The 12,163-nt window shown below is 32.6% G+C and overlaps 1 protein-coding gene across 1 annotated transcript; it reads right to left on the reverse strand.

The window, feature by feature from the left end:
• Positions 1-3,924: 3,924 nt before the first annotated feature.
• Positions 3,925-5,177, reverse strand: LOC106477668 (keratin-associated protein 10-1-like; the record flags this gene model as incomplete). Its single annotated transcript, XM_013938211.2, has 2 exons — positions 5,050-5,177; positions 3,925-4,389 (listed from the first exon to the last, which is right to left on the reverse strand). Coding segments are annotated over exons 1-2 (478 nt in total), but the record flags the coding sequence as incomplete, so codon positions are not given.
• Between the last annotated feature and the right edge of the window lie 6,986 nt (positions 5,178-12,163).

The raw sequence follows: 12,163 nt of genomic DNA on the forward strand, positions 1-12,163 counted from the left end.
AAAGATTTTATACCGGAAATTAACAAACAAGCAGATACGTAACAATATATTCATGGTAGTCCAAGTTATCCAATGAGAAGGATAAAAAAAACAAAAATAACTGGGAACTGATACTTACAGTGGGCAGAGCACAGATAACCCATTCTGTAGTTCTGTAATTTTGATTAGTTGATTATTTTTGTGAATTATGATACTAATAGATTAAGCTAAACAAATTTAAATTAATCAAAAATATTAATGAAAAGTTATAATGTAATTATTTTCATTATTGGATAGTTGGAATAAGTGAAAATGGTAATAATCAGAAACATTAATTTCAATTATTTGATTATTTTTGTGACAATCATAATTTTGATTATAGGATCGTTGGAATAATCTAGATATTGGAAATTGTAAACCAGAAGATCTGCTTAAAAAGTAAAAGATCGTTTTCAGAAGTTTCACAATTGAAATAGATGTGTGGCCATTTTGGGAGTGCTTTCTCATGCTAAGTATGAGAATAAAGTAAACAGAGTACAATGCTTATGTGAAAAATTATCAGTGATCTGCTCAGAGAAACAGGTGGAACTGGGTGGTCCAATGGGATAGTTTTCAGGGTAAAAAGATGGACTCTACTTAAGTAGGTTAGGTAAGAGGATGTTTGAGGAAGCTCTAAGTATATTCTTTAAAAATAGTTTAACTAAATTTATGTAGTGGTGAGTAGAATAAGCAATTAACTTGATTAATTGCTAAATTAATAACCTATAATCACTGAGTAGCATCAAGTAAAATAATGGATTAATCAAAATTATTATTAAATCAATTAGTGTCAGGGAAATATTAAATGAATGAAAATCATTGCTCCCAGTTATTACTATTTAATGGAAATTACAACACTTTGGTTATAAATCAATAATTGATAAAACTGCAATTGGGACGTAAAATTTAATCTACAAGTATCCATGCCCATAATTGAAAAATTGGTAACAGTGTAATTAAATCTATGTCTAAAAATAAAGTAGTTATAAGAGCTAAAACAAAATCGTTTACAACTTGTAGACAAGTAGAGAGATTACATTAAATGAATATTATTTAGTGTCAGCAAAGTACAACAGATTCTCATCCCTCCAATAATGGAGTCTCATCGTAGCATGAAGTCCAGGATGGCAAGGCGCCATTTCTACTTTAAACCATCGATCAGCAATAGGGACGCAACGGAGCAGTAGTAACTAGTTACTTGCTTATTAATATGTGTTTAATTCATTTTCGTTACCATTATAATGTAATTATTTTGTTTTAAAACAAAGCTCCAAAAGTAAATAACATGATTTAATTCTATTCCTTCTACTACTATAACACATTTGAGGAATTTGGCACCGGTTATAATATTCTAGAAATAATAATACCCAAGAAATATAATTTAGGTTGCAACTGTCCTTCGACGTCAGAATAAAAGAAAAAAAAATCCAGCATAATTTCGGCTTTCCTTGTTCTGAAAATAAGTTATTCAAAAATTTTGTTGCGTATCTCCTCGTTTGTTAATTTCCCGTATAAATTCTTTCCGAGAAAATTTAGTGATACAAGTCCTTTCTTAATTAAAACTAGTTTATTCTTTCTCGATACAACTTTATGATACACATAATAACAGCAATAATGGAGATGGAAGGGGTTGTGAACCCACCATTAACATGCTCCTTGTTCCAAAGTATCATCCCACAAAGTTTGGTTGAGATTGGCCCAGCAACCTAGTAGTAGTTAGATAACAGACAGATAAACAGACACAGGTTTTTATGCTTTCTTGACTTTTATTTTTATAAGGTGAAGTATCATCTCGGAACAGAAAACCCACTGCCTGCAAAAACATGGAAGATGTTAAGAAAAGGATTTATGAAGTTACAAAACATTGCAAAGAAATCACACACACAAAAGCAAGAGTTGTTTAAAACTATTACGATAGGTTCTGTTAACATCCAGGTACTAGTCTAACTTCTGGCTGCTTGCAATAGAGAAGATTCCCAAGAGGCTTACAGAGTTGGAAACTCTCTCATTAAGTATACTGATTAAAGTGTTTTGCCAAGTGCTGAAGTAAAGGACATTATAGAGTGCACTAACAGTTTAGTTATTGATACTATGAAGCATCATTTTTTTTGCAGTGCATATAAAAGCAAATCAAAGCTAACTTTAACATTAGTTATAATATTGTACTTACAATTCAACTCACAGAGGTTCTAATATAATTAAAACTAAATACTAGTGCTATAACCAAACCATGGTGACATTGTACTACTATACGATACTTTTAGGGAAATCGTTTTTGTTTATTTTTAGTATGTGCAAGGGCATCTGTCTGACACACGAACCAGTCTATTGGCAAGATCAGTTCCAATGTTAGCCACCTAGATACTAGTTGTGTGCAACCTCAGAGCAGATGAATCACTGGATAAAGGAGCAATGGCCAATACAATGTTCGTCTTCAAGCTGTACCAGATCATGCCACAAATACTGGGTAGATGGACAGATTACTACCCTCTATTACTTTTTCTCCAAAACAAATGAGTCTGTCATGGCTAGGAGGTTAAGGCGCTCGACTCGAAATCTGGGATCGCGGGTTTCCTAGGTCCACACAAGGACCTAAGTCCCGATGAAGCAGAACAGCGAATCTTCGTCCCACCAAAGATTATCGCCTTTTTAGTTGTGGCAGCATCATATAGTGTCAATAAGAAGGGGAAAGGCAAATGTGCATGTACCGTAACTGTAGTTTGTGAATGCGCAGATTCACGTTGTAGTCCAGATTGCAAGAAGGAGTCATGCCAGGATTGCGCAGAAGCCAAAAAGAAGAACAGCTGCGTTTGTACCGTTACCTGTTTTTGTGAAAATGGAAAGATGAAATGCGTCTGTAACTGCAAGGATGGCACGTCTCAGTGTTGTGAAGAAGCTAATGAGGGAAAGGACAAGTGTACTGTTACTTGTCACTGTTGAAACGTAAAGATGTGATCCCTTTCTGACTGAACTTTCAATAATCGTGAATTATTTGACCATTGAGAAGCCCAGAAATTGACGTTGTGGATATGAATACAAGGAGTATATCAACAAGAGCAAATTAATTTTATGATGATATACGTGACCTAAACCTTTAATGTTAAGCTATATATTCCAAATCTGATATTGTATGAAAGGCAGTTAGTAGTACATCAGACGAAATCTAGATATACACGTGTTGGTTCTCTTTTTAAATTCAGAAATTTTATTAATATGATAAAAAGTTTTAATTTTTAATTGAGGCCCGATAACTATTATAATTTATATAATTAGCTCGCTAGGTATGCCAAACACGAAAATAAAAACAAGATATTTGAAGATAGTGATGTAAAAATGTTAATTGGTTTTATAATTTTTCTTCAGTTTAATGCATGTACCATCAGCCGACGGGTTAGATTAGTTTTATATATTTTGTTTGACATTAGAAAAGTTAGCAGTTCGTGAATGAGGAATCAATGTACGAAGCTATAGTGAAATTTGAGAATAAAATTTTGTAATGTTGAAGTTATAGAGTATACGAAAGTGTTATGTACAAGTTTTGTTGGACCAGCGGTAAGCTTGAGATCTTATAACGTCAGAATGCAGAGTTCGATCCTTGTGATACCAAGTGCAGATAGGCTAGTGTGCAACTTTGCGTCTAAATAAAACAGAAACATTCTTGAAATATGTATTTCATCCCGATTACCATATTGTAATTTGAGCTTATGTTTGAAATTTCTTAACTCTCAATATGTCAATTGAGAGTTATTTAACACACTTGTTTGGGTTTGGTTTGTTTTGAATTTCGCGCAAAACTACACGAGGGCTATCTGCGCTGGCCATCCCTAATTTAGCAATGAAAGACTAGAACGAGGGCAGCTAGTCATCACTACCTACCGCCAACTCTTGGGCTATTCCCATGCCAACGAATAGTGGGATTAAAAGCTTCTGCACAACACTGAGACGTGTCATCCTTGCAGTTACAGACACATTTCATCTTTCCATTTTCACAGCGACAAGTAACTGTACATGTACATTTGACTTTCCCCTCCTTAGCTTCTGAACAACACTTAGGTGTGTCATCCTTGCAGTTACAGACGCATATCATCTTTCCATTTTCACAGCGACAGGTAACGGTACAAACACAGCTGTTCTTCTTTTTGGCTTCTGCGCAATCCTGGCATGACTCCTTCTTGCAATCTGGGCTACAACGTGAATCTTTGCATTCACAAACTACAGTAACTGTACATGCACATTTGCCTTTCCCCTCCTTAGCTTCTTCACAACACTGAGACGTCTCATCCTTGCAGTTACAGACGCATGTCATCTTTCCATTTTCACAGCGACAGGTAATGGTACATGTACAACAGTTGTTGTCTTTCGTTGTTTCACCTATTTGAAAATAAAATTAAAAACCGTCAAATTCACTTTTCATACAATAAAAAACACAACTACCTACTTAACATGAAGCATGCTTTTTCAAAATGACGTATATCTTTGTTACTCTTTTTATCGGCCTATAATTTGTGTTTTCAGCTGTTACCGTTCTGTAACAGAAAGTTAACGTAAAATCTGCTTCTTGTTGCTCAATTTGTTAAAGTAGGCGTTTTAAAAATTAAGTTCCTAATCTAAAATGTATGACTTAAATACACAGTAAAAAAAGTGTTAAAACGACACAACTTATATTCTGTAGAATTAACACAAGTCTGATGGATGAATGGTTACAGCAACTCTGTTGGCTGTTGTAAAATATTTGTGGTCGGTTTTATAAAATTACATACACGGAACAAAAATGTGATACAACAATGTATTTAAATAAACTAACTTTTCATTTGGAAACCTAAGTCATTTACTTCCTTAGAAAAACGCACAAAACTTCTGTATTGATATCTCTACAACAATAAATCTTGTTACAGTTCACACAAGTGTGTTTACGAACACAGTATTGTTGTGAAGTAACTCAACGTTTGTATTACTGTTAGTCTTCAACACTAAGGTTTAACAATGTACTCTATGAGTAGTTACTTTCTTGTAGACAAGGAAATAACTTACCAGCTGTTTCCATCTTCTGAGTAATTGTAAAGAACCAGCAAGTCAGTATCTTTTAAATTGTATCGTGTATCACACTAGGAAGAATTAGCTTCCTTTTCCTCTACTAACCTCTATTTATTGAGACAATTCTTGCAACATTATGTTTCGTGTGAAACTTTCAAGATAATTCAGCGGTTCGTGTGCAGCTTCTTGAACGATCTGCTAGAGGATAAACAGCCATCACGTGCACTATCTAATCGTGTTTGTAGAGGTATATTCACTTAACGACCACGGCAACTTACTATCATGTCGTCGGGTATTTCATTATCTTTGTAGCCCTAAGTATTGATCAAGATTTTGTTAAATATGATCACATTAAAAATAGTTAGTTCCACTTTTTTGCATGAGAAAGGGAGAGGGAACTTATATATTGAAGACACGTGGTCTCTGACTCGTGTTTGCCTCTTCGTGAGTTAGCTCAAAGACTTATATCGCTCGACTCGTAATCTGCGGGTCGCGGGTTCAAATCCCCGGGCCACCAAAAATGTTAAATTAGGGACGTCTAGCGCAGATAGCCCTTGTGTAGCTTTGCGCGAAAATTCAAAAACAAACAAACAATCATCCCTGGTGAGCACCACAGAAAGCTCATTGTGAAGCTTTGCTGTTGACAACAAACAAACTAACAACTCATGTTTAATGTTGTAAATCCAGTGACACCTTTAAATCAATGAGATATCACAAAATAAACACATAATAATTTTAAAATGAATGTAATTTTTTCTGTTTAAGAAGTAACTTCAGAACCTTGATAGTGTTAAGTATTTTTGTTTTCATCTGCCAACAAATGTGTAAGAAGTTTATTACTAGCACTTTAAAATATAGCAGTAAAGTTGTTGATTTTATACCAATCTTCTTGGGACATATCGTTAAAATTGAAAATAAGTTGGACTGTATCACTAACTTGTGCCATAGAAAAAACAGACAATAAAATTAAACTACTACATACTAAAATGTTTACCCAACTATACTTTATTGACAGCCTAAAACATTCAAAAACATCATCTTCTATGTTATTACATAATTTATTTAAACATAAATAACTTATCTTATAATTGCGTCATGCCACCCTGTATCTCAATTCTGAACATAATATCAATTTTAATATAAAGTTGGTGGCAAAAGATATGTTGGTCCCTTCAATAATTACTTGGGAGAGATATGAAACCATGAAATGAAACCCAACTCCTCATTAGATGATACCCCACAGCCATCCGTGTATACTTATCCCCAAATGTTTAAAAAGTGACGTGAACACTATAGCGTTGCTTCTGGATTATTCCTCTATAAACTGTTGATTTATATTACGAGGGTTTTATGAAACTAAGGCAATATTTACGTCACTGCTTTCTACGTGCGACAAATCGATGAACGCTATGCCTCAAAGCAACATTATTGTTTGTACTTCAGAAAAAGATCCGTCTTGTTCAAGCGTTGTGTACTCATGGCGTTACTGAGAAAGTAAACAACATGGCCGTGTTCTTGTCACTGTTCACCAAAGAAACTGTAATTAGTTTTTCGCATGAAAGGGACATAAATCATGAATTCTGAGATTTAGTCTGGATACACTAGAACTATGTCAAATACGGTCTTGTATTTTGGCCTTCGTGGATTTTTTTTTATTTAGTTTTGTTTTATTTCGCTTTACCAGTTAAAACCGAGACAAGAACGACAAATTTTTAATTAGCTTAAATTATGAAAATATCAATTATTGTTTGAAATATGCTCAAGATTTGCAAAGTCATTGTTGAATTGATAGGGTCAAGTACTAAAGTTTACAGATAACAGAAACTTGTCTAGTCATAGTTAGAGACACAGAAACAAGTCAATGACTGTGTGATATGGTATGTTCACGAATTTTGCTGAGTCACCATTTCATGGAGAAATATTTGGAGTTATTGTGTGAACCATACGAAATTGAATTCTAATTGTTTTATTTGAGGTTTATTGTATTAGTTTTACTTACTCGATTTGAAATATAAAGAACAGTAAATTTCTAGACTGTCATACAATCTAGTATAACTTTCTGTGTACAGAGTAACAAAATTATGCTACTTTAAGGGACTGAAGTCGATTAGCGGCGTATCATTGAAAAATATGAACCAATAAAAATCATAATAATAATACAATTCTGAATAGATACATGATACTCTTGTATGAACTTGAAATGTGAAAGTTTAGCAAATTTATCAAATACGAGAAAGTGGCAATTGGATATTCCAAACATTTTGTTAGCTATATATTTGTGATCAGTGGTCCAAAGCTGTTATTGTTTAGCAAACTGATCCTTAACCGAATTGGTTTTGAAATGTAGAATAATAATTTCGCGAAATTAACAGTGATAGTAAAAAAGCCTACAGAAGAAATAATAAACGGAAATTTAAAAAGATTTGCTAAATAGATATTATTTCGCACACAAAGCAAAACTTAGTTTGTGGAAATAATAAAACTCCAAGAAACAGACTGTTTCAACATCACCTCACCAGAGGATAGTTCTTTTTAGAATGTTATAGGAGGTGATGACTCTGGATTTTTTCTGTTGAATACTTCATCTTTTGTTTTCCTTCCGAATCAAAATAACAATAATGGAATGAAACTCGTTACCTTCTACCGTTGCTAAAGATGGGTATAGATGTACAAACAATTCTATTAATGGATGTCTGCCAGTTGCTTAGTAACTCTACATACTATACAGAAGTTCAGGTTTCATAGATAATGGAATATACGCTGCCTGAACTATGTGAACTTCATTCACAAGTTCATCAATACTCACTCATCAGTAATCATGGATAGCTTTATCCACATTGGTAACGTTTTCATCAGTGGTGGAACTGCTGGGGGTCCTGGTCCATCTTCATTTATTACACATTTTCGGCCATTGTTAAACCAGTCCATGCATTCGCACACTTTTCTTTACAGCGTACAATTCTCTCCACTGTGTACGAAAATTCACAGGTTGCTATCAACCGGTGCAACAGCTTCGATAGACAAGCAAGGTGCTAAGCATTTTATGGCCATGGGTGCACTATAAAGGTGACAGTAAAAACCTACTCTTCGATCAGACAAGAGTAGTCCAAGAATTGGTGGGAGCGATTGAGTAGCCTTGCCTCTAATCCAATTAGCTCAAACTTAAAGACTTCTATACGCTCTTAACCCTTTTTTTAGCTTTACGATAAAATTCTAAAAGATAAGGTATAAGAGTTTAACGTTTAAACCAATTCCCAAAATGTTAAAAGTTTTCTCTGTGTAAAAGTACTCTTTACCAGTTTTATATTCACCTGACATTTTTAAATATATAAAGTTCAGTATTGAAAAGCAAGAAGAGGAAACTTTAAATAATTCAGTATACTTTAATGGTTTTATTTTTTAAAAGCTAAAAGAATAAATATGTGAAATAAACATACATTGCACAAATTTTGTGATTTTATGTCATGGCCGCATTAAACAATTATTATCATATTGCTGGTACTACATATGTCTAACATAAAAAACAACAATAATAATGAAGGTAAGTACAGTATTAAAATAGCTTCTTTTCTCTACTAAGTTTTTTTGTTGACACTGAAAATATATAACTACTGAACTGTATACGAATAACATTTCATTGTTCAAATAAAAGCTATACCTCTTAATTTCCAAAACTTAAAAAATGTTTGAACTTTAATACTAAAATAACAAATGACAATAATGAAAACTATGTTGTTGTTTTTTTAACTGACAACTGTAATTTAGATTTATAGAAAACGGCTTGTCACAATAGCTGTAACGTTGTAAAAAGTAAAGCCTATCAAGAGCTTCTAATAAAAGTATAAAACTTTCTGCCAGTATCTACTGAATTCAATATGGAGAAAAGTAAGAAATAATTGTTTGTGATTTGAACTGAGAAGAAAATAACCAGTCCAAAAGAAACTGAACAATCACACAGTTTTATTGTCCAAACATCAGAATTTAAAGAGATCCTACAATAAAACAACTAAGTGTACATGTACAATCATAATAATATTGTTCTAGAACTGCACCAAATATTATCTAATATTCAAATTTTAACTTAGATATATCATCCTCTTATTTAGTATTATTTTTGATATTATCACTTCAATCTTAAAAAGTTAAACTGGAATTTTATACTTTTTACTGGGCTACAAACAGAAAAATCCTGCATCCAATTAATCTGCATTACTAATATCTACTCTATTACGTCAATATCCAAACATAAATAGGATACAGACACCATGCTGAGATTACATGAATTAAGTTATAGTCATACAAGCTGAAGATTAGAAGAAATGCAAGTGCACCAAAGTTAAGTACAATTACAATATAAAATTCACCTATAATCAATTCAATACCATCACATTAAAAGTAAAATAAATTTATGGTTGAGGTTCATAAATCGTGTTTTAAAGATCGATGTTGACTATTTAGGCACAAAATAACTTGAAATGAATTAAATATTTATAATAAATTAAGAAGAATATTAAAAGACCATACAACTAATAATAATAAAATCCTAAACTTCCCAGAGCTTATTTTTAAATTGTCTTTTAGTCTGAAACCGTTAAAGTAACCTTAACTCTCGTTTGAAAATAAATAATACTTATGACTAATGTTAATAACATGCCCTGCTAATCATTACGTATTCATTAGATTTTTTACGATTACATCTACACTTGGGCTGTAGTTTAAGGAGAATATTTTCATAGTACTAAACTGAGTTGTTACTTTTGGCATGAAGTTCCTGATCATAAAAGGCGACTTATGTGATATATTTCCACGGACTTATCGTACATTTGGGCAAATGAATATTATTGAAAATGTGAGAACAGTGCAGTTTAGATATGACTATTTTTCCACAACAATTGAAGAGTAAAACTCGGATAAAAGATGATAAAGTATAAACGTACACGTTTCAATATTATTTTATTTTACTTTATGGCACCCTTCTTTAGGAAGTAACGACAATGTTACATTGAATTTAGGCGAATAAAGAATATGTTACGACAGCGGAAGTCACGTGACCCTAGTAACACGTGATGAGTATCTAAAAGATTCACGAAGAGACGAGGGTAATGTGGATGTACGCTTTTAGAGTATATAAGCCGGCAAATAAAGTGACACATAGATAGGTAATAGCAGACAGAGTGATTGAAGATATAGACAGATAATCTAGTCAAGCCGTAAATAAAGTGTGTAAATCGTTGTGAATTTATAGCGTGTGTTTAAGCTAAAGTGACTATGGAAATTAAGTGTATTACAAAGTTGTATTGAGAAATAATGAAATAGTTTTATTTAAGAAAGGACTTGTTTCGCTGATGTTCTTCGGAAATAATTTTTACGAGTAATTAACAAACGACCAGAGACGAAACAAATCAGACAGATTAGAGGGAAGGCTAATCATCTACACCAACGAACGTTTGTTTGACCGAATAGTGGAATTTAATCGCCATTTTTATGGTTCACTTACAGCTGTAAAGCCCTTTCCTAAATATGAACCACGAATCTTCTAATTTAGTCTTGTTGCACTAATAACATGTCACATAAGGCCTGATGTCTTAGCTTTCATAGAAGTTTTAATTTTTTTTTTACATTTCACATTTTAGTAAAAGAAAATGAGTAAAACAAACTTGTGATTAGTTCAAATTACACAATCACCAGTTTATGTTTAAAACTTATTCGAAATTTGTAAAGTAATTGTTGAATTAATATGGTTAAGTACCAAAGCCTGTAGCTAATAGACACTTACCTAGTCACAGTTAGAGATAAAGAGAGAAGACAATACAATATGCAATACAAAATCTTGTTCCTTAGATCTATATCGCCGTATTCTCCGTGGTCTTTGAGAGTCCCTTTGATAAAGTTGGACGAGAATGGTTAGACGAAGATTCCTTGCTTCTGTAAAATGGATAAATGCCAAAACTGTCTGAACATAAACACTTTTACTATTTTCTGCAAGAGGAACACAATTCGTCCAACCTCATAAATTCTGCATCTTCGTGGTCGAGCACTTTTGGTAGAAAAATGTGGTTTTTGGAGTAAAAAGATCGAGTTCTTTATTGGAGTATATATATATGTTTTGTTTCTAACTATTTAATACCAGAAACCATGACTCCCCCTCTGTATCCCACCCAATATCCCGAATTCAGTCTCATGGACTTGCAGACTGTGTTAAAATTTAAGTGTTGAAATAATTCAATTCGTTGTGATCTATTAAAAAGCATTCAGTTAGGTGTGAAGTGTTGGAAAAGTATTCACTGGGTGTGAACTCTTCAGGAATTATTAGGTTTTAGCTTACTTATGAATTTATCAATATACTGACTGTAAATTTTATTCTTAATTAGGCTTACGTTTGAACTATAGAGTCAAGCACATAGTATATAGTAGGCCTACATAATAGTGTCGTGTAGATATGTGATATGTTACGTTGTGAAAAAGTAGGCCTATTACATAAATATAATTTATTTACTTGAATCAACGTTTCACTGTTACGGCGTCATCGTAGGGCTTGTAGAATAGCAGATAAATTCAGTTTAAATAAGAATTATGTTATATTTCAGTTTGCATTAGGTTTAGATTCCGTTTCATGCTGCCAAGGGCTAAAACTAAGAAGTGTAATTTCTAAACGATAGGTTTAACGTTTATTCATCTTTACGTTACTGTTTTTCTCGAAAACGTAAGCACCTCCTATAAGTATAAGATAATTAAAGAATATTAAATGCTATGGTATTTTATTATTACAGTTTATTTTATAATTATCAAGCCTGAAGTTAAAAAATAGAGCATATATGGAATTTGTTACGGATGTAAATTTTCCTTATTTATGTATCACTCAAACTGGAGTAGAAAAATATTTTATTTTCACCTCATTGGTCCAGTTTTGACATTTCCTGGTGTATTATTACTATCAACGCAGCTAGGCCCAGTTATACTTTTGTTTTCAGAATTTTTAGTTTTACTGAAAAGTAGATAGACCTACAAAAATTTCGTAAAATTCATATTATTATTATTATTATTCTTATACTGGTATAACATTTAATATATAAGATATTATATTTCATATGTTAACGAAAAATATAATATT

This window comes from Limulus polyphemus, unplaced genomic scaffold (genome assembly GCF_000517525.1).
Source record: "Limulus polyphemus unplaced genomic scaffold, Limulus_polyphemus-2.1.2 Scaffold76917, whole genome shotgun sequence".
NCBI lineage: Eukaryota > Metazoa > Arthropoda > Merostomata > Xiphosura > Limulidae > Limulus > Limulus polyphemus.